The sequence below is a fragment of the Xiphophorus maculatus genome, chromosome 17, assembly GCF_002775205.1.
Source record: "Xiphophorus maculatus strain JP 163 A chromosome 17, X_maculatus-5.0-male, whole genome shotgun sequence".
NCBI lineage: Eukaryota > Metazoa > Chordata > Actinopteri > Cyprinodontiformes > Poeciliidae > Xiphophorus > Xiphophorus maculatus.
Genome location: NC_036459.1, coordinates 20,259,180 through 20,282,545, shown reverse-complemented (window position 1 = coordinate 20,282,545; position 23,366 = coordinate 20,259,180). Strand labels below are relative to the sequence as shown.

Below are 23,366 nucleotides of genomic sequence, written 5' to 3'. Positions count from 1 at the left end.
TGTCACAATGAGAATTTCATCTTCATCATTTGGTGTCTCACTTTTTTCAAACTGGCTTTCAATATTGATCCTTTCCTTTCTTAAGTTTACACAATAATGTCCAGAAGATGTCAGTTCCAGTTTTATAAGTTGGTCAAACATTATTGCTTTGTCTTGAGCAATGTCCAAAACAGCTCTCTTCAGTGATGTTTTGCTCAAAGCATCGGTATATCTGCTGGAACTACTTCTGTCTCAATTTTGCATCTAGTTTTTCCTATTGTTGCAGGAATAGTCACCTTTCTTGTGGATTGCATAAGTTTTCCATCCCCAAACTGGAAAGGTCTTGCACTCTTTTCATCTTTATTCTTTATTAATTCTCTTTGAGGCAGCCCACTTACATAATCTGCAAGCCATTTTTTACCACAGGTTTTTTAATCTTGTACAGTACAAGCAGTGTCAATCACAACAGATCCCAAAGCTTCCACCATGAAGATCTGCGTGTCAGATGGGGATTCGTTTGAAAACAGAGTAATATTACATTACATTATATTATAATAATATAATATAATATTATTTATTTTCAATTACATATATTATTATATATATTATTATAATATTCAACATCCTCTTTTGAGCCTTTAACATTTGATAGCTTCACATATTCTCTTTTATTGGGGCAGTCTTTTGCTCAGCTCTGGCATATTGCACATTTCATTGTTCTCCCGTATTTGTCGAGTGGAATAGTCCCTGCAGGTGTTCTTGGGCTTTGCTCTGAGTTTGAACTCCGTTCACGCTTGCCTGTGTATTTGGTGAAAAAGGCTGAGTCGCCCTCTTGTGGAGGATAGATATCCTCCACAAGATATCTCTTGTGGAGATATCCTCCACAAGAGGATATCTATCCTCTTGTGGAGGATAGATATCCTCCACAAGAGGGTAAGCATTTTAAAAGAAAACTTACCCATCCTGTATTCTATAGACTGCACAGCACTCTGGGATGAGTCCCCGCATCATCAGAGCTTTCTTCAGTGAGTCCCTCACAGTCATCCCACAGCGGGCTGGGACCTGAACACAAAACAGCAGCACTCACTGAACTGTCTCTAGGTACGGTAATCATCATGAGAGATGAGCTAAACAAATTAGAAATAATTTATTGTTGACATTTTCAGGTTTGACTTTATCAGCTGCTTTCATGTCTAAAACTTTGACTCATCTCAGGAAAATGCACTGCACATTTGGTCAATACGAAATATAATACAGAGCTGTTATTTGCACATGTATTAAAGGTCCACTAGTACTATTACTTGAATAAGCTAGGAAATGTCTGAGTTCAACAAAACATGTTCATTACATTTAATACACAAAATTATTCTCAGATATTTAGGTATCACGCGATCAGTTCTGCCTGTTTTGAGTTCATTTAGGTATGTGCTGTTTAAGTGCTACTTCACGATTATGCAAATAAGCTGCTGCTGGTCACACCCCCAAAACTCAGTGTTTACATTGGCTCCTCAGATATGTGAAAATGGCTACAACCAGATGCACAGTGGTACAACTGCAGTACCACTGGTCTTCTTTGTCCCTGAAGAAGACCTAGCAGTTGTTCAGAGTCTACTGAACAACCATCAGCCACAACCACTCAAGGATTAAACACTTCAGATCTGACACTAATTTGAATAAATTTCCCAAAAACATGGCTGGCTTTTTTTTGCTCTTGCACTGTTTCTAGAATCAGTAAATACTCATATGGAAGTACAGAAACATGCAAAAATGAATGTTGCACAATAGTGGACCTTTAATTATTGATCGGACTTGACTTTATTTGCAATAATTGCAGGGTCTGAAGTTAATTTAATTGCATTTTAATCAAAAAACACACTCCGACAAAATAAAATATTTGTCGTTTTTAATCTTAAGTTATTTAACCATCAGAAAAGTGCTATTCTAACCATTCAGCTTTCCGGTGTTTCAGGAACCCCTGATCATTGATGGAACCTCTTTAGAAATGTGGACTGTGGACGTTAACATTAGCGTTGGGGACACCTGTGCTGCTGCAACATGTTTAGAATTGAGATACCGTTTTAGCACTAAATAGCTTTGTTAATAAGCCAACTCCTTTTAGCACAACTCGAACACAACAATAGTCTTTCCAGCAACTTGTTAGATTGTTTTTGGAAGCAAAAATGAACCCTGTGGGCAATGAAAAACAATGTCGTTCAGGGGTCGCGTTAATGGAGTATTTTCTGTATTTGACCGTTTTTTGTATTTTTTTGTTTTTAATGACAAAAAATTTTTAAGCCCATCCATCATTTGACGGTTATAATTAACCTGTCAAATGACAGGTTAATTACTAGTGCACAAGGGCATACATTATAGACTTTACGCTAAGAGTACATCGCAGAGATAACTAAAATTAATTAATAAAAAAAATCCTTTCTGAATATCATCTCATGAACTCTGAAATAGATGCGTCTTGCTGACTGGGAACTGACAGCATGTTGAAGAGTTACGGACAGGATGCTCTGGAGCATCTGGTTCAGAAGTGCATTCCAAACCTTTGGTTGAAATGGCATATTTAATTCCAGTCTCCAGGACATACATAACAGAGAAAACTAAAGAGAATTAAGTGTTTTGCTAATCTATTTACAGTCTAAACAGAGGAGCAAGCAGTTTATCTTGAGGAAATAAATAAAGGTGCAGAAGTTACTTAGACTGTAACATGCACACTGTGCTGCACAACTAATGCGGATGTGGCTCTGCCGCTGCGAAGAATTAGAGTTATCTCACCCTGCAGTTTTAACAAATGGAGCTGGAAGACATTACCCTCCCGCGCCCAGAAGGAGAGCGGCGCTCAGGAGCGTGGCAGATCCAAGATCTGTCCGTTTTGAAGAAGCGAAACCACACAAAAATATCCTCGTAAAAGCGCATTCCCGGACCGCAAACAGGGTAGAAGGCCTGCAGAGTTCAATTGATCGGTTTTTATCAGATAAGCCCATGATGAACTAGCTGAGATTCCTCTGCAGGTGCAGGAATTTGTGAGGCACTGTGCTTTCAGATCCCAGCAGGTGAAGTGCTTGTAATTTAAGTGGAGTCGTTTAATTTACTTTATTATAAGTTATTGGGGGCACAGTTAGTGGTTTTTGTCACTATGAAGAAAAGGTTATATTTTTTCATCTGCTTTATGTGTGATTGGATCTGGATTAACGGTGTAACAAGATGAATAGTAACTAAACCGCATAAAAAATGTGTCTGAATAGCCTATGCTAATATGATTATAATTTGACAGGTTAAAATAGTACATAACAGATTTTTTTTAATACTGTCGTGCATCACTGTTGTAGTTTTCCCCATTTTCCCTTCTGTGTGCCACCTAGGTCCATTTACCAGTTTCAGGACCCGACCAAAACCCCCAAATATCATTACCTTGAGAAATAATGATTTGGTTAAGTATAAAACAGGTTTTAATGCCGAAAAAGATCAAATGTTACAAGCCATGCAAGTCACACAAATGAAACAGATAATTCACCGACATTCACCGTCCAGTGCTGGGCTCCACTTAGCTCACCTTAGGGATAACACCAGGTGAAACTAAGATTCTGCTTTTATCTTCTCCTCATTCTGTACCCTCCCTGAAAGGTAGTGTTAATCAGTTTCAATTTGTTTATGTGTGACTTTCGTCAGTCTTATGTGATATGGCTATGTAAAAATGCAGCAATGTGCATATGAGCAGATACAAGAAATAGAGGAAAAACGAAGAATCATTTTATCCATAACTTCACTGTTGTGTGTCAGATTTACCAGTGTACGAGAACCACAATACAAAGGTGCATGTAAAAAAATAAGCGAATAATAGTGTTAAAAATTTTAAACCGTTAAAATCTACGTAATTAACAGAAGTTAAAGTGCTGGTCCTAATATTTCAATATTAATCAAATGGAAATTAGCATTTCTCTAAACCCAATGTATTTGTGGCAATTGTGTATTATTATTCCCACAAATAATAATATTTGTGGCAATAATTGGGTTTAGAGAAATTAGCATTTCTCTAAACCCAATGTATTTGTGGCAATTGTGTATTATTATTGATAAAATAATCATTCTGAAAAATGACAAGAACAACCAGATTAACAATTACTTTTACAATACTTGGCCTTCAAGAAACTAAAATGGAACTACGGTACTAAAAGTCCTCCAATCCTAATTTATTCCTCCAATCAAGTATTGGTTTTGTTGCAAAAGTGAAAAAAAGTTTTTGGTATTTCACAATCTTGGTAAATTCAGCTTTGTGAAGGCAATGTATTATGCAAAATCCCTATTTTTAGCCCTTAAATCCATTTTTTGTGTACTTTGAGTTTGTAGGAGTACAAAAAATAAAACTTTATTTTGTCCCAGTGCTATGTAGATATCTTTATGTTCTTTCTGGGTTAGATTTTCCAGTCAGTTCATTTGCTATAACGTTTTTCTTGTTTATGACATTTGCTGTGGAACTGCTAAGCAAGTTTCGTTGCATGTAGGCAAGTCAAAATATTCAGTTCTAGCATGTATTAACACACAAAATTCCTTAAATCATCACCTGGCATCAGAGTTGATAGCTCTCTGCTTCTGTTAGTGCTGCGTGGTAGTTTTTAGCTGCCTCCTTGAGGATAAAGCTGTACTGCATGTTTTAGATACAACTATTTGGCTTTGTGTTTGCTATTTTTGTCTTGGGGAAACATATGCAAATGCATTCTGTGACGTTCTTGACGCTCACATTATCTAACTCCTTAATTATGTTGAGGCCTTGTTTACTTCATTCATATTGTGGTAGAATTAATATTTTAATAGCCATCTGATATGCATGGACACTATAGTTAAACTACACTAGGTAGTTTGTATGGATGGAGAGGGTGTAAATACAGTAATAACTCCATTGTGATACATTCATTTGAATATATGGTCCTGCAGGTTGGCCATATTCATTCTCCTACTCTGAATTATACTCTGACTCCAACATGGAAGGTTGGATGAACAAGTCTTCTGTTGTTCACATCTTTAATCAACTTTGGAATAAAAGTGTATCTGCCAGTAGATAATTATATTGCTGCTATTAAACTACAAAAATAGCAGAACGGGATGGAGTGGAATGCTCTACACCCTGGAGAGGGTGGTGGATGAAATGTCTCATTCACATTTAAAAAGTCTGCAGCAAAATGAGTTGCTCTAAAACGTGCCTCAGAACAGAGGTGAACGAGGCATCTGTGGAGCTGCAGTAACAAGGAATTCAGACCAAAGTATTGCAGTTCTACCCTATATAGACCATAAGTAAATGATTTACATGCAAAAAGGAAGGATTTAAAAGCATGATGTATCCACTTAAAACTCTTCATCTCCATCTCAACTTCCACAAGCAGGTCATCAGACATACCACTGTTCTCTGTTTGTTTGGCAAGAACACACGGACAATAGGCTTCTGGGGGGAGCGTGGATTGGACCGTCCAGTATCGGTGGGGGTCTGCAGGACTGCTAATGAGTTGGGGGCTGAGGGAAGAGCCTGAGCTCCACCTCCAACTGCATCACCTCCCATGTTGACCTCCAACAGACTTGACATAGGGGAAGTGGTGCAGGAGAGGTCTGTGGCATTCCCCATGGCTTCCAGTAGCTGCTGCTCTCTCTGCTGCAGGGCGTCCAGTTTACTGGTGTACTCTTCATATGCCTGTCCAGGGACAACAGATTAAAAAATAGCCTTGTGGCTAATTCTGGCACATTTACAGAAACTTCAATTAATGTACATTGTCCCTACCAAATAAATTAAATGATACACACAAACTACTGACTGAACAACTTCTGAGCCTCCAGACATGTGTAAGAAGGCTCAGACATCTTCCATAGCACGGCATTCTTACCTCCAAATATATGGAAGGAGGATTGTGTTCGCCTCCAAATTTCTCCAGCAGAGCCTCTAAGTGTTCCTGTGTCAGCTTTATCATCTGCTTGATGTTCCAGATCTGAGGAGAAAATACAAGAGCTGCAGAATTAAGTGAAAAATAATTTTATCAACATAATAATAAAAAAAACATTTCTAAATAACAAATGTTACTGGCTTTTGGATCATGCATATCATGCTAACTTATTCACTTATCCACAGCCATCACAGATGTTCACTGGTCACAACCAAGCACTGTAAACCATATAGGCCTAAGATTAGCAAGTGCTAAAGCCGTCCAACCACTCTACTCTCATCTTCCTACGTCATTTTATGGCAGAATATTGGAAGGTGAACCAGTTCTAAGGGGAGCATCAGGGTTAGGTGGTGAAGATAGAGAAGACAGTTATGGTGCACAAAATAAAAACAATAGCACAACAAACAAACTCTATGGAACTTATTACATTAAAACCTGGGTTCTCAGACTTTTATTTTCTGGCAAATGTTGATGTTTCAACCACAGTTTTGAAAATGCAGAAAGGCATCCTATTTAGAAAGACCTTCAAATGCTGTAAAATATCTGTGGATTAGTTCAGACAAGGATGCTGTATTCTAACGGAGTACATTACCTGTTGATCTATGTGTAATGGATAGTGAACTATTTAAAATAAATTGCCCAAATAATTTATATTTGTAGACTATTTATTGTAAATTATTCAAAGTGAATTTTTTTAATTAAGAATGTCACAGATTGTCTATGGATGTTTGTCTGTTTTGATTGGCATTTTTGTTGTTGTTTTTTTAGTTTGTTTTGTTTAATGGTATTTACACTTTGTAATGTTTTGGGGTTGTGTATGTACCTCACGGGCTGCCGTAACTAATGAGGGCAGGCCCTATAAAGGCTGGTAGAATCGTTGTGTCAATCAATGACTTTAACTGTCAAGCTGTTTGACATGAAGAAATCAACACTTAGTGTTCCCCAGTGAAAGCAGCGAGGTACGTTTTGTTTTGTTGTTTGTATTGTAAGTTTATGTTTGTATTCTAATATTTGTATATGTTTTAGTTTTCACGGTGACTGTGGTGATTGAGGTGACTGTGGTGATTCTGAATCACCCGTAAAAGAAAAAGAAAAACGCCAAATTCACCCGTCGAGACTGGCTGATTAATTCAACTGCTGGGGAGCTGCTACACGATGTAATGTTATGGTTCTGTTTGTGGCCAAACCTAAGTTTTGTCACAGAGAATAAATTTTTATATGTTTTTTGGAAGGGGGGTGGGAGGGGAGTGCATTAAGCATTTATTTTCTATGCATGCTTGATTTCTCCTGCTTCCAAACCAAATATATGGTTACTTAGGCTCTAATGTCTGAGAATGTTTTTTATCTTCCATCTGTTTGTCCTGTGATGGACAAGCGGCTAGTGCCCAACTCTATTCCATGTGTTATCTCACGGCTTTTGTTTAAATATCAATGAAATCTGTCAAACTTGTATTTCAGATCATTTACCTGTTCTGTTCTCTATCGCCATTTCAACCACTGTGGTAAAAAATGTACAAGATCTATTACTTCTCGTAGGATTACCTCGTCAACCACCTCTCAGCTCTCAGCAGGAACTGGTGATATGTTACCACCTGTGTCACACATCAGCAGCAATTTTGATGTCGATGACCTCATTACCCAATTTAATAACTTGTGCACAAACACTTTGAACTCTATAGCTCCTCTTACAACCATGAAGAAAAATAGATTTTCTGAGCTGTGGTTCAATTGAACTACCTGCGCTCTCAAGCGAGACTGCAGGCGAGCTGAGAGGTAGTGGAAAAAGGATACATTGCAGGTTTCTTTTGACATTCTGAAAAATTGTTTACTTAATTATAAGAATACTGTAAAATATGAAAAATCAAAATACTTGGTTGTTCTGGTTTCCTCAAACAAACATAGACCTCAAGTTCTTTTTAAAGTCTTAGATAAAGTTATTAACCCTCAAAATGAAACTGCTTTTACAGCTTCTGTTGATGTTTGTAATAAATTCTTAACATTTTTCACTGACAAAATTTCAGCCAGTCGCTGTCCTGCAGTTTTTAGATGTGCCACAGGTACAAAACACTGGAATGAAATGGTTTAATTACCTCCTCCTTGTGTAGATCAATTCTCCAGAGCCTTAATGACCTAATTATTCTATTCAGGTGTGGTGCAGCAGAGGCACATCTAAAAGTTGCAGGACACAGGCCCTTGAGGTCTGGAGTTCGACACCTATGGCTTAGGGGCTTTACTATTCTGCCTGTGTTGAATCCCCAGGAAACACCTCTAGGTGATGCTAGCTTTGAACAGTTTGAGCCAGTTTCTTTGTCCCATTTGTCCACTGTAGTTAAACATCTGCGGCCAATAAATTGGACTGTCTCCCTGCTTGCTTATTTAAAGATATTTTTCCTGTCATTGGGCCATATATCCTCACCTTGATAAATATCTCTCTTTCGACTGGACGTGTCCTGACTGCTTCTAAACATGCTGTGGAACATCCACTCATTAAAAAACCGAACTTAGACCACAGTATTCTTGCTAATTTTACACCTATTTCTAAACTACCGTTTTTATCAAAAGTTTTAGAGAGTTTTACTCAACTCCAGTCTTTTCTAACAGATCATGATATATCTGAGAAATTCCAATCCGGTTTTAAATGTGGACACAGTATAAAAACTGCCTTGCTTTGAGTATTTAATGATCTCCCATCGGTTGATTCAGGGGACTTTGCGGTTTTTTTGTTATTAAAGTTTTTATTATTTTAGAACACACATGTATACAACCTCTCCCAACCCTCCCCAACCCCCCCCGCCCCCAAAAATAAAAAACACAAATAGAACAAAACAAAACACAACCACCAGGTCAGCGCATATCTAATCAATAAAAGTTTCACTAAAAAATAAAAAATTGGCATATACAAATATCCTCGATGTTAGCAGAAACAACCACAATAAACAGAAGTAATCACTTGTCAGTACTTTCCAAAACAGCAGTTCATCACAGGAATTTACTCGTCCCAATATTGCAGGAGAGAAAACCGTTCCAGGATTTCGTGAAGTTTTCTATGTCATTATTTAGCTTAGCCAGCATTTGTTCATATGACACTAGTTCCAACATCAACTCCAACCAGTTTTTAATATTCGGAACAGTTGCAGATTTCCATAGTCTGAGGATTGTTCTGGCAGCCGTGACCGTCCCCACCTGCACCACGGTGCTTTGGTGTTTTGACATATTAGGCATCACTATTTGATCTCCCAATAAGCAAAGTCTTGGTGACATGGGTACCCCCACACCTATCCACTTTCCAATGTGTTGTAATACTTCTTTCCAGAATGGGGAGACGCATTTACACTCCCACATCGCATGTATAAAAGTTCCTGGTTCCGTTTTGCATTTCCAGCATAGGTTATTGGCGAGCAGGCTCATTCTATGGAGCCTGGATGGGGTGAAATAAAATCTATGTACCATCTTATAGTGCGTAAATTTCCCTCTCGATTCTTGAATATATTTCCCATTATTTGAAAGTACTTTCAACCACTCTTCATCACCAAAAATGCAGCCAAGGTCCCTCTGCCAGATAATCCCCAGACCTTTACATATATCCTTTTGCATGCCGTTAAATAATTTATAAAATGTGGATGCCTTATATTTGATTTTACTTGAGCCCATAAATTCCTGTATTGGATTATCCTTATGTGTGAAATTGTCTTTAATAATACAGTCTCTAATTTGTAGATATCTCCAGAAACTTTCTTTTTTTTAAGTTATATTTCAGCATGAGATCTGAAAAAGACATAAAAACCCCGTCTGTATACAAATCATCCACAGTGCGTATTCCCTTCACAAGCCATTGTTCCCAGTAAACAGTTTTCCTTCCAATACAGATGGATGGATTAAACCACAATGAAGAGTACAACTGTTTAAAATGCGAGTATCTCAAGGTTCAATTTTAGGCCCCATTTTACCATACTTGATCCAAAGTGAAATTGGCTCTCAGTGGGATAGTTGCAACACAAAAATTGCGTCATCTTGTTCTACTAAGTACTAATTCCCTTCTTGACACCACGCCCGGGTTGTATAGCATAAAATACACATAAAATCGGCTTCACCACATTAAAAATATCTTAAATGTACTTTTAGATATAAGACATACACACTTCAACTAGAGAAAATGAAATGTCTAAGTAAAACTAACTTAGAGATAGCTATAACTGGTTCTTTGATAAGTTAAAAAAAAATATTTTAAGAAAAGAATTAGAGATGTCTTGAACATTTTTTCAAACTAGATGGCTTTTCTATTTCACATATCTTGATTTAACATTCTGACAAGTCAGAATGATATTACTGATACCTTGAATAATTACTCTGTCTTGTGTAGACGACCCAGATTTATGAAGTATTTTGAAATCTGATCCAGGGATGGAACTTTTGTGCTTAACCATTTACTTGTGATAGCTTTTCAGGCTGCTAAACTTCATATATGAAATAAGCACAAGCATTGAGACCACGAGTCCAAGTCCACTGAATGCAAAAATCCCAGCAAAAACTCATTCCACTTAAAATAAATTTGCATGCCTAACATTGCTTCCATCTCTATGTGAATGTTTGTCCAAAAATGTTGAATCAATCAATGACCAAAAGAAATGAAACTGCTTTACTCCCTAGACTCTACAGTTCCTCCAACAACAGGACTAGCCTGAATAATGTTAAGTTTGAGCAATAGTTATAAATTATAAATTAAAGGTTTTCCAGTCAAAAAGTCTCCATGTATTTGAACAACTGATTTTCCACTGGTTTGCACATTGCTGAAACTATATACCACAGGTGTCAAACTCCAGTCCTGGAGGACCCCTGCCCTGCAACTTTTAGATGTGCCTCTGCTGCACCACACCTGAATAGAATAATAATAATAATTAGCAAGGCTCTGGAGAACTTATCTGCACAAGAAGGAGGTAATTAAGCCATTTCATTCCAGTGTTTTGTAACTGTGGCGCATCTAAAAACTGCAGCACAGCGGCCCTTGAGGACTGGAGTTTGACACCCCTGCTATATACCATTAGTGGTTACAAGATTTACTTCTCTCCCCAATTTTGTTTAATATAAGTTGTGTTTAGACTTTTAACCGCTTGGATACCCTTATGCAATCTTGAGATGTTTGCAAATCCCGAATCTGATTGGTATACTTTAACAACAATATTTAGCAATGTGATACTCATTATAGCTTTGATGAATTAGTATCTTTAAGCAATGTTGACTGAGTTAAAATATTTCAAAAATGCAGGCTCATTTGACATCCCCAACATGCTCCTTTCCTTAGGTCAAAAGATGTAGAAAGGGCTCCATTAAATTTGATTATCGCTCTTGGGCTTTTAAAGAATTCTTGAATGACTGTGATAAATGATTGATGAAACCCAAATTGACCCAGAACTTTATCTAAAAATTCCCAGTTAACGCGGTCGAAAGTAGTTCCGGCATCAAGATTCATAAGCACGATCTAAATTTTACTTTTATTTATATGATCTTTTATGTAAAGTTCTACAAATGTTATCTTGCGTTTGTCTCTGTTTGATGAATCTAGTCTGATCTAAATCAATTATATCTGTGAGAATATTTTAAATTCTTTTGAAAAGGATGTGTGTAAATGTTTTCTAATTTTGGTTGAGGACACTGATAGGACGAGAGTTCCCACAATCGAACCTATCCTTTCTCTCTTTGGCCATTAGGAAAATAGAGGGCTCATGCCATATGATGGGAGAATTATACCAGACTTTAAAATTCCACTAACTAAATGAAACCTAGAGATGTAGATATTAATTTAGTGCTATGCCCCACAGCAAAGGGGAAAACAATGCATAAAAACCATTGAAGAACAACTCACAGCCACCTTTTTCTCACGCTCTGTCAGCCATGCCACACACAGACTCATTGCTATAGCAACTGACAACGAAGTCACTATGTCTTTCAGGATTCAACATCAAAAAACACTCAACTAAGAACAGAACATTCAGTCCATTGCAGTTTTTTTGTTTTTAGGCTTAATGTTTATTTTGCTGCCACTGCTATTATCTAATCTAACACTGTGGTGGTTGATTAGCTAATTTAACCACCTACTTTAATGTATTTTTAATTGAACCAAATCACAAATGAAACATGACATCTACTTGTTATGGTTGTCAAAGTCAAACATTAATAACTGAACTACTTCCCTCCCTCCCTATTTTTTTCTGAATCAAAACTTTTTCCTGAGCTTATTATCTAATTATAGTGTTGACAATTGGTAGCAAAGCACCGCATTCATTTTTCTTTAATATAAAATCAGGCTTACATTTAGGACTTTGCGCATTATATTGATAACTTGACAGCTAAAACCAATAGTAGTTATCGTCAGCCAACAGCTTTTTGCCCTCCAGCAGGGAAATGGGGCATCACACTGCAAGGGGTCCATGCCATTCTGAGGGGAATTTGTTTGGCCAGGTGTCTTATTCGGTTATGAATTAGAAATAGCTATTTAAATTGCAAATTCAGATATTTCAGTTGACAGGCTCAAGTTTGATTGTCACTCACATTTGGTAAATTGACACTATACTGTATGTGTGGCATATTAAATGTGCCAGTTAGGGAGTTAAGACGCTGAACAAAGCCTACTCCAGCAGGACAAAGTCTACTCCAACATCAAGAATGTATACAGGACCACTCAACTCCCCCATTTATCACATATCACTGCTTCTTATTCCAGCATACCAACCAGTGAAAAAGAGAGCATTTGCTAAAATAAGAACTGTGAAATCTTGGCTTGACAGTACCTCTCAGCAACTGCAAGGACTGTCTAGCAACCACAGACTGGGACTTTTACTGGCATCAGAACCTAGAGGTATTCATCTCAGTAGTACTTGGCTACATCCATCACTGTGTTAACACCGTCACAGTGGACAGGCATATCCGGATGTTTCCCAACCAGAAGCCCTGGATGAACAAGGAGGCCAAGGAACTGCTAAGAGAGAGAAATAGCGCTTTCAGACCTGGATACAGGGACCTGGAGAGCTGAACCCAAGCCTCTCAGAAAAGAGGCATCAGAAAGGCCAAGGTGAAATACAAGCAGAGGATTGAGGAGGAATTCAGCAGCAACAACAGCCGGCAGATGTTGCAAGGGGTCCAGCACATCATCAACTTCAGATCCAGCAACACCACCAAAATCTCTGGCGATGCTTCACTGGAAGCGCTTTGAGAAACTTTTTCGTAGTCACATCACTTCTCATCTGTCAGCCAAACTTGACCCCCACCAGTTTGCATACAGAACCAACCGGTCTACAGAGGATACCATCCTACAGCGCAGCACACCACATTGAGACATGTGGAACAGCAAAGGAGCTGTTCCACATGCTCCTTTGTGGAACAGGAGCATGTGGCTGCTCTTCCTGGACTTCAGCTCGGCTTTTAACACCATTGTTCTGAGGAGACTGGTGAGGAAACTGGGGGACCTGGGTCTCTCCCACAACATCTGCTGCTGGATCATGGACTTCCTGACAGAGGGTGAGGGTAGGATCCCACCTGTCCTCAGCACTGAGTGTGTGGTAAGCCCCACAAGGCTGTACGCTAAGCCCCCAACTCTACACTCTCTACACCCATGACTGTAGCACATAAATAATACCATCATAAAGTTTGCTGATGATACCATGGTGGTAGGGCACATCTCTGGAGGAGATGAGATCGCATACAGAATGGAGATGGAACAATTGTCGACCATAGGATGTGTAAACCAGACATTCAGCAGATCATTATAAATAGGGAGAGGGTGGAGATGGTGCCAAAATTCAGGTTCCTTGGCACCTAGATCAGTGAAGACCTGACCTGAAAAGCTAACTCCACGTCAGTCCTGAAGAAGACCGTACTTCCTGAGGATTCTCGGAGAACTGAGCTCTTGGTGTCCTTCTATCCCTGCTCTGTGGACTTTGTGTTGAGTCATGGTATCTCACTTTGGTTTTCCAACAGCTCCAGAGGGTCATACACACTGCCCAGAGACTGATTGGCTGCCCTCTTTCATCTCTGGAGGAGATGCACAGGACCTGCTGCCTCCAGAGAGCCCGCAGCATCATCAATGACCCCTCACACCCTAGCCACCACCTCTACAAACTCCTGCCCTCAGGGAGGTGTTTCAGGGCAATAAAGTCAAGGACAAACCGTTTCTACTGTTTTTAATCTTTAATCTACTAATTTCATTGTGCTTTATTCATGCACAATGACATTAAAAGGAATTCTGATTCCAATATGGGTCTTCATAAAACTTTAAAAAAGCATGTTGAATTTCCTCTAAATCTCAAACTGTGGTTCCCGGACCACTGGTGGTCCACAGACGCCCCCTATTGATCCGCAAGGTACTGCATATAAACGACCGTTTATTTGCCGTGATGTGAGCTCAAAGTGCAACGCTACAGCAAGCTTACCAAAGGATTGTGTTAAAAATAATGATGGAAAACTGGCTTAAATCCAGATTACTCAAAAGAAAAGCTGCAGATACCATAGGAAAGAAAACAACTCCAGGACTACTTATATGATCAGAGGATGCTAAATCATAGCTGCTGAGAGTGTTGATGTGTCGTTCACTAGGGATTGGATTGCTTTGAATGGTTAGCGGTAGGAATTGCTCCAGTTAGTCAGAACTGTTCTTTGTTTTTTGTGACTTTGTTTGGAAATGAATGATGCTCTGCTTACAAGGTCAACAGCTATTGTTATTTTTATTTAACCCCTTAACCCTCGCATCCCTAAATCACCAAAAACGCCTGAAAAGGTATACCCAAATTAAATCAGCTGCTATTCTTGAACAATTTGGAGTACATGCAAAAGCTTGGCCTCTTTATGAAGATGACAAGCAAAATGTTCTATTTTTGCAGTCAAAAATACTTTAACTATAAATAGTTTGTAGCTATTACGTTTGTAACACAAAAGAAATTGAAAAATGTTGCCTCACCCAGATTTTTCATTTTTATTTCTTGTAAATACACATTGAATGTTGAATGTATGGACTGGGAAATATGTATGGACTCCTTTTTGCCCCCTTCCAGCGATACGCTTGACCCTCCTAGCCTCTCCAGTCTGACACCCCACCTTCTCTCCTTCGAATTATTTATTTTATTAATAATTATTTTTATACTTAATGGTGCAAAAAATGATTTTTTTTTTGTTTCTGTTAAAGCAACTCAAGCCTATTTTTCTTTAATTGTGCTTCTAAATCACAAATAACCCTAAATGTTATTAATGCACACAACACTTGTGTGGTGGATGATCCGCCCACCACCACATCGTGTTAGTATTTTTTCTTTATATTATATTACAGTTTATACGTTTAAGTTAGTTATTTCATTTAGACATATATTTTCTAATGGGTGCACACTGATTTAATGTCTGTCTGAATGGTTTACTTACACTGGTTCTTTGTTTGAGGTGCTGCTGAGACAAACCAGCTGGAGGAGGAAACCTGGAGCATACCATTTGTTTTTGAAAGACTGAAGGGGGAAGACTTGTTTCAAGTTGTTTTTAATTAGTTAATTTTGTCATTTAAATATTCACTTATTGTTTTTGCTAAGTAAGAGTTAGTTTTGCTTTATTTATTTCATAGAATGCTTTAATTAATTTTGTATTTATTTGTTCTTTTGTTATGTCGTGCCTCCCTCATGTGGTAGATTTAGGTTACTCCACCCCTATTTAAGCAGCCTTTTGTTCTTTGTTGGCAGGTCAGTTTTGTTTGTGTTCAGTTAGAATTCAGTTGACCTCAGTTAAATTGGGCCCAAAATTGTTATTTATTCTTTGACTTATTTTTGCATTAAATCTTTATGTTTTGTTTGCTATTTTCGAATAATTAAATTGAATTTTTGCTACTTTGAACATTTTTTGTCCTCGTTTGAGTCTGGTCCCTCACAACTTGGCAGTAAAGAACAACTTCTTTTTTATTTCCATGTGTTTGATATAATCAGAAAGCTCAGACACTTTCACAACATGTAAATAACTCAAAATGCCAAAGCAGAGCTGTTAATGGTTTTTTCGTGGCCATTCACATTTACCAAAAAGCACCACTCTTCTCATAAACAAAGACAACAATAAGTGAGTAAAGAGACTAATATTTTCATTTCAGCTTGCATCACATATTAAAGATGTGCTATCGCTGGGGCAATTTCAGGTTAGGGCAGGGGTCCCCAAACTTTCTCCTGTGAGGGCCACATAACTTGTCCCTTCTCTGATGGGGGCCGGGGTCAGTTTGTAACAGAAAAAGTGTGACGATTGTAAGAGTCCTAAACATAAAAATGTATTGTTTTTCAGAAAGCACAATCAAATAACCTTTTCTGGATTCTTCAGAGAACAAAAGTCAGGAAATAACACTATTTATGAAATAAATAATAACCAAATAACACTGGGTTCTCCACATAAAAAAAAGGGTTAGGGTCAATTATATGCATGTATAAAACAGTTACTAACTAGTAGTTAATAATAAATAAAGTTCATTACTAAGGAACATTTATTTTATTGCAAAAGTCCAACTTATCAAATAAAAATGCACATATATGAAAATACTCTGGTATTGTTCAGGGGGCCGGACCAAATGTGGAGGCGGGCCGCATCTGGCCCGCGGGCCGTAGTTTGGGGACCACTGGGTTAGGGGATCCATGACTAAATGGGTTTTTAGCCTGAAAAATTTTGGGAAACACTGCTCTAAATAAACAGAATTTATTTGGTTTTAGGGTCTTTTATTTTATAAATTGTATATTTTAATTGTTGTTTTTTCTTTTAAGTTGTAAGCTAATAGTTTTTGTGCCTCATGGTATTTTTGTCATAAATATACCATGTTCTTACCCTACAATCAGGCCCAAGATCCTGCGTTTTGTTGGGTGAACAAAATCGTGCCTAAGATCAAAAGGCTGTTAGTAATCAGTAGCACACTGCTGGCGGCTGTTTAGTGTACTACAGAGCAGAAAGCTGACGTCGTTGTTTCCCCCTACATCCAGTGGGTGGTGCAGGTTGCTACAATCGATAGTAGACACACAGGCACACCCGCTAGAAGGAAACAAATGCACCCAGTACAATACTTTCATTCGATTGGTTGAGAGGTTGCCAGGCGATTGTGCCAAGAGGCAGTTCCATGTTTTGTAAGCAATCAGAGTCCAAGAAGAGACTAAGTGTGAGTGCGAAAAGTTTTGAGTATAATTCTTAGAAGTTTTGGGAAGAAAGAAAATGAAGTTCTGCTTTCAAAATGAAAATGTAAGCAAAAGTATTAAAAGTTTTGAGAACAAAAGACATGAAGACCTATTTTCAGACTGAAAATGTGTGCTCTTGGATTATGGCAGGAAAATCCCCTCATATAATAGCAGCCCAAATTTATCTGTACATCCCTAATAACATTAATTTTCAGTCAATTTAACAGATAAACTCTCACTTTGCACAAACTTTTAGATTTTTTGTGTCCGTGTGAGCAACCGAACTTTGATGTCTTTATCACACACAGAAAAACATTTGCCAGCTATCTGCACACCACGGTGCGCTCTGCCACACATTTGTTGTGACCAGGATGGTAGGAAATCTAGTTTCTGGTGCACCTGTAAACAAACACTTAGGCTAAACATCAGCTACAGAGCTGGAGTGCAGCCTGCGTGATCAGTCTATCTCCACTCCACCTGTATCCACCACACACAGCGACCACCAGGCAGCAGCAAAGGGAGAAAGGCTATAGTACACCATGCACAATGCCAGTCAATGTAAGGATGCCCGGAAAACGATAAAAATTCGGACATGTTCAGGGAATAACACCTTGTGTTAATCAACAACTCCTTGGTGGAAGTCAGGGCATTGCGCAACAAAAATAATTATCTTACATGGCAACAAATAGTAAAAAAGCATTTAACAAAGCTTTGCGGCAGATCATTTGCCTTGGGGAATTTTAATAATGGAGGTACTCGAATCATTTGAAAAATCGTTACAGTCCTAATTCACTGACTTTTCTGTGGATTGAATCTCCAAATAATTTGTGAAAAAAAATTCACCCAAATTCTTTTGTACATCATATCTAAGGCCTAGTCCACACGTAGACGGATATCTGGAAAAATTCACACATTTTCATGTTTTTTGGGGGGGGGTTGCCTTTTATTTATATAAATATTCTATTTTATATCAGCAAAAAATAATTGTAGAAACTGTGTGAAGTGAAGTGAAGATTTGAGAAAACCCCACTTCGGTTTTAAAGTGTTTGTGTGTGTGAATGGGAAAACGCAGGTTTGGGGTCCCACATGTTACAGTCAACATTACACCTGTACTCTGCAACAAATAATTCAACAATATGTCCACATCTTGCACAAACTTCATATTCATATGCTACTTAAAAGTAATTCAACCTATATGTTCAGATAAATTAACTTCCTGGCGGACGGACAGAGATATTAAGTTTTATGAAGACCCAGCTATACACATAGAAGGTATTCCAAAGATACTCCAAAGAAAATGTGACTTAGAAAGCTGAAATACCAAGAAACAACACTATTTGATATGTTATTGGCTAGGGTTTTATAAAGCAGTCAATTCAGAAGCATCATTTATGTCCCTTGGCACTAGGCCTGTCACGATAGCAAATTTTGCTGAGCGATTAATTGTCTCAAAAATTATTGCGATAAACGATAATATTGTTTGAAGACCTTTTTACACTGATTTAATGTAAATGACATAATAATCCATGCGATTTCTTGCCAAAGATAGACACACTTTATTTTCAAAAGAACACTAAACACTGGAACTGATAAACAAAATAAACAAAACAACCAAAAACAAAAATAAAATCGTCTCCATTAACAAAAAACGCACTTGAAAAAAAAACCTAAACAACATAAAGTAAAAGTGGAAATAAATACTGCATTCAACCAAAAGAGTGCAGATTATGAAGTCTGTATACTATGTTGCCCTATAGTAATAATTAGATTTAAATAGAGACAATGGGCACATCCGACTACATGATGCAATAATTCACACTACATGATTTTTTGCTCCTATTTTTCCCCTTACAACAATCTTAGAACGTTGGTCTTTCTAAGATTGTATGGTGTGTTACGGTAGATCGTCCTCCGATCTAAATCAGGGGTTTTTCCCCGACTGGGCGCTTTAACTCAGCCTGTTGAATGTGACAGGCAGCCAATCAGAAAGCGCGGATTCTCCTTCGCACTTTCTGAGGGGAAATTACGTCGGGGAATCCCAAACAGCTGACACGGCGCAACCCGAAGTCCAGCGGACGTGGAAACAACATTAATGTTTATTCAACATGCAAATAATATAGAAATGACAAGGGGAGGAGATGGAGCCAAATTGCTACCGCAGTTGATAAACCCGGTAACTTTTCAGCTGTTCTTCGTTAACGTGACCTAAATAGGTTCTAATGATTTTCATTCAGTCAGGACTTTACACTGATACTAGTCACATGCATTGCAGGTAGATTGTAGTAAAGCATTGATTAATGCCTGGTTTTAAAATTAGTTCACTGGACTTGTAGCCATTATTTTGTGCCCATTGTTGGACACCACACTGCAGGAACGAACCCGACCGAATCGTTATACCTAGGATTTCTGTCGGCTAATGTGTGATCTGTCAGGTTTTGAAAATGGGCCAACAATCTGCCGACAGCTCTAAGATCGTGTAGTGTGCGCTGGGCTTTACACTAAGGAAATGAGGAAGGAGGGTCAGTGGAGAGCACCGGAGTTGAGCCTTTTTTTCATTCGATGTCATTAACAGAAAGAGAAAAAGGCCGGAGGAGACGATAATGCCGATAATTAAAATGACGTCGATAGCTTTAATTTATCGTACGATTAATCGATTTATCGTTTATCGCGACAGGCCTACTTGGCACTGACATTTCCACACCCCAAAGTGTGGAAATGAGGAAGAATATAGACATTAGCTTCTGAAATTGTGCCAAGACAGTTTCCACAGTGCATAATGCATTAAATGTATTGAAATGTATTAATGCATTTCAAGATATATTTGCTGTTTGAACTATTAAATAGGCACTTATCAGGGTTTCAGGTATTCAGCTTTAAGTGGGCAGTAGTAGTCACTAACCCCTACCTGAGGTCTCCTCACCTCTAGTTTGAAAACATAATATGGTGAGGGACAGCTGGAGAGTTCTCTTTTTTTTTAATAAGGAGCTGATTTTATGGTTGTGAGAATTTTGAGTTCCAGTGATTTTGTTGCTTAAAATTTTTTTTATTCATGCAGGACCAGTGATTTTGGAATGGACTGAGCTTCAGAGCACTCAAACAACTTTTGAGAGTTTTTCAAAAAAAAAAAAAAACTAGGACAGAGTTGGGACAGGGAAATTAGGATAATGAAATAGAATGCTATACTTCATAGATTTTATTATGAAATAAGGTGCATCCATGGTGTACTTCCATGTATCATGGTATTTGTAGTGTAAGTGATGAGCGCAGGCCTGGTAAACAGTGTATTTCTGTGTCAGCTGGGATAGGAAGGCTAGAGTAGGGGAAAACAATTGTTTTTGGAACGTAGCAAATGCTGCCAACCACAAATACCAGAAGCACGATTTCAGCTTAATCTCCCTCATCATTATGAACATCATCATCCCCATCATCGGTCCTCCGGGGTGCAAAGCCAGAGTTCATATGTATAAAATCAAACTTTACTCGCACAATGTACAAAGCGCACTAATTGCGTATATATGTTGCAACAACGGTGGTAGGTGCTCGTTTTCTTGGCACCAGACTGGAGGTGCTGCAGTGAGCTTGGGAAAGCAAGCAAGCAGCGATTGGAAGAAAATAGGCCCCAAATAAACACAGGCTCCTTCAAATAAAACCTCCTCTCCTCCTGCATCTTCCTGCTCAAAAAAAGCCTGAACTGGACTAAAATGGACCGTCGAAGTTGGGTTCATGGTCCCGCAACCAGCGTTGCATCCCCTTCCGCCGTCTCCCACACCCTCCCCCGGTGTGCGTTCCAGCCGGTGTTTCCTGAACGCTTCCATCCAATTAGCTCCGTTCGGAGCAAGCTAAGTCTCGCTGCCCCCGCCGCCGATGCAGCGCTTACCTCTTCCTCCTGCGGACCTCCGGGAATCCCCGAGGAGCACGAAGAGTCCAAACCTGGGCCCAGCTCCTCCAGGCCGCTCTCCCTTCCCGGCTCCCGCTCCGTGGCGTCTCCGTTGAAGACGGGCGGTGGAGACTCGGCGCTGCTCAACGCCGCCATTTTAAACTGCGAGAAGCTGAGTGGAAAATAATAGAGGAAAAGGCAGGCTGGTGCTGAGGACAGGAGGGGGAGACAGAGACTCAGGACGAGACGACGGGGTTCTCTCCGGTCCACCTGACCATCAGACCGTCAGTTCAACTGATCTCATACGGTTCATTTCATGACAGCTTATTCAAATGATATGATACATTCAAAATAAAGTAATCTAAAAAGTTGCATTAATGGCGACAGCTCAAATGATTAAAAATCACCAAATCTTTTCAAACTTTTCAAGTTCAACAGATTAAAAATCTACAATCAACCCACACTTCTGTATTATATGTTTTATTATTGATTTAATATTATAGTCCTAAATGTCATAATTGCATTAACTGTCGAAATAAAATCATAATTGTCAGAAATAAAGGTTTGGAAACATCAGTCTGCATAGAACTATCTGTGTTTTACACTGAAATAGATTACTTAGAAAATATATGTTTAAATAATATTCTATATATGTTAAAGAAATGAATATATATTTTAAATAATATACTTTATTATATAAAATAGAATATTGTGGATCGCAGTCTAAAAATATCCTATCTGCATGGTAGTAGGACTTGATTACGTTGTGCCACGTAATTGTGGCACTGCACAAACGTGTGCCCCTTTGCGCAGCTACTTATGTATATGTGATTGTATACACATCTTGGTCACCTTAAAACAATCAAACTTGTTTGGAGTTAATCTGCTGATCCAACCCAGTTTTCTTTTTCAGTCAGAATGAAATGACTGAATATGCATGGCTCCGGTGCACAGACCGATGCATTACATCTTTATGAGACAAAACTGAGGAAAAATACTATTTACATTCGAGTGAGGTTTTCACATCCTTTTACTTTTATTTTCTTTATTTTGTGTGCATGTTAGCTTATTGTCTGAGGATAAATGCGGTTCAGTTTAATCATTTACGTTAAAACAATAAAATATTAAAATCATGAAAAGACATCAGGTCTGAAACTTCTTGGTTTAAATAACATCGAATGTAGTTAGATTTCAGTGTATTTAAGTGAGTTTTGACGCTTTGAAATTTGATATTGTCCACAGAAAAAGTTTGCTTGGCTGCTGCACATTTTCATGCCAGCGAAGAAGTGTTTACTCAAACTTTGGCACAAAGTAAATTTTTATGCATGCCGACTTGTGACCTCCACATGTCTTCATAGTGGAAGGCTTTTTTTTTTAACTGAGCAGCTGGCCACATTTTTAACAGCAAAAACTGGTGTGTTTCCAACACTAAGCGCTTAATAAACATGATTTGATTAAAAAAATAATTGGACAGTATTTATTCCTCTTGTTAATCTACCATTTCTCTTTCATACATTATATTCATTGTTAGCTTTCAGGGCTCTGTGATGGACTGGTGACCTGTCCAGGGTGAACCCCGCCTCTCATCTGATGACTGCTGGAGATGGGCACCACCAGCCCCAATCACCACCCTGCAAGGATCAGCATGTTCAGATCATGGATGGAAAGATTTTAAGGTAGATTGTCTCCCTTTAAGTCCACACTTTAAACAGCTTCATAGTCAATGCCAACATCATCTGATTTTATGATATTGCTGACTATTTTGTCCACTTCAAAGAAGTCACCCAGAAATGTTTTTTCATTCCAGGCATCCGGTCCCAATCATTATCAGTTCTAATGATGCCACATACATAGTGAATCCACAACCTCTTAAAATTGTAAGTCGTACTTTTTTCTTTGCTGTTTTTCTGTACTCTTTTAAATACAAAAACTTTCTCTGTTTAATTGTTTTATTCTTTTTTTTGTAGGTTTCTGTGAAGTGCAGTGGTCCAGTGAATGGGAATGTTCTGTCGTTGATCCTCACTGTTATCAAGGCTCTCTCTACTTTTAATTCAACATTATGCGAGTAAAAATGGCTAATTTGGACAGCGTCTGCTATCTTCACCTTCTTGGTTGTTCTTCGTTTTATGGTGCGTTTAAAAAAAAGCTGAAAGTGTGCCATACCACCACCATCTGGTCTGGAGTGTGAACTGGAGCTCATACCATTCACAAATTTTAACAGATCTTACATTATACATCTGAAAATGGATTGGGTAAAAACAGCTTCCGTGTTTTAGTTAAAAAACTGAAAACAACAGATCATATTCGGAGAGATATAGAACTAAAGATACCTGCTACATTTAGTGTTAAGGACAAGTTTTGTTGTAGAACCTGTCACTAAAGTATACGTATTTGATATTTTGAGGTATG

General features: G+C 38.4%; 1 protein-coding gene and 1 long non-coding RNA gene across 3 annotated transcripts in view; one reads left to right on the top strand and one right to left on the bottom strand.

Annotated features, from left to right (window-relative positions):
• Nucleotides 1–21,237, bottom strand: part of braf (B-Raf proto-oncogene, serine/threonine kinase) — a 50,001-nt gene extending 28,764 nt beyond the window's left edge. The window contains exons 1-4 of one of the 2 annotated variants that reach the window (XM_023349796.1): nucleotides 20,958–21,237; nucleotides 5,859–5,960; nucleotides 5,381–5,668; nucleotides 938–1,041 (exon numbers count right to left, since the gene is read on the bottom strand). In XM_023349796.1, coding sequence (XP_023205564.1) covers nucleotides 938–1,041; nucleotides 5,381–5,668; nucleotides 5,859–5,960; nucleotides 20,958–21,113 — 650 coding nt within the window. In that variant the 5' untranslated portion in view covers nucleotides 21,114–21,237. The remainder of the gene's footprint in view (nucleotides 1–937; nucleotides 1,042–5,380; nucleotides 5,669–5,858; nucleotides 5,961–20,957) is intronic. The other variant, XM_023349795.1, reaches the window with a different exon arrangement.
• An 881-nt stretch (nucleotides 21,238–22,118) lies between these two features.
• LOC111611785 lies at nucleotides 22,119–23,116 on the top strand. The gene is made up of 3 exons (XR_002754225.1): nucleotides 22,119–22,633; nucleotides 22,765–22,834; nucleotides 22,925–23,116. It is a non-coding gene; the product is annotated as an uncharacterized LOC111611785 (long non-coding RNA).
• Nucleotides 23,117–23,366: the final 250 nt, after the last annotated feature.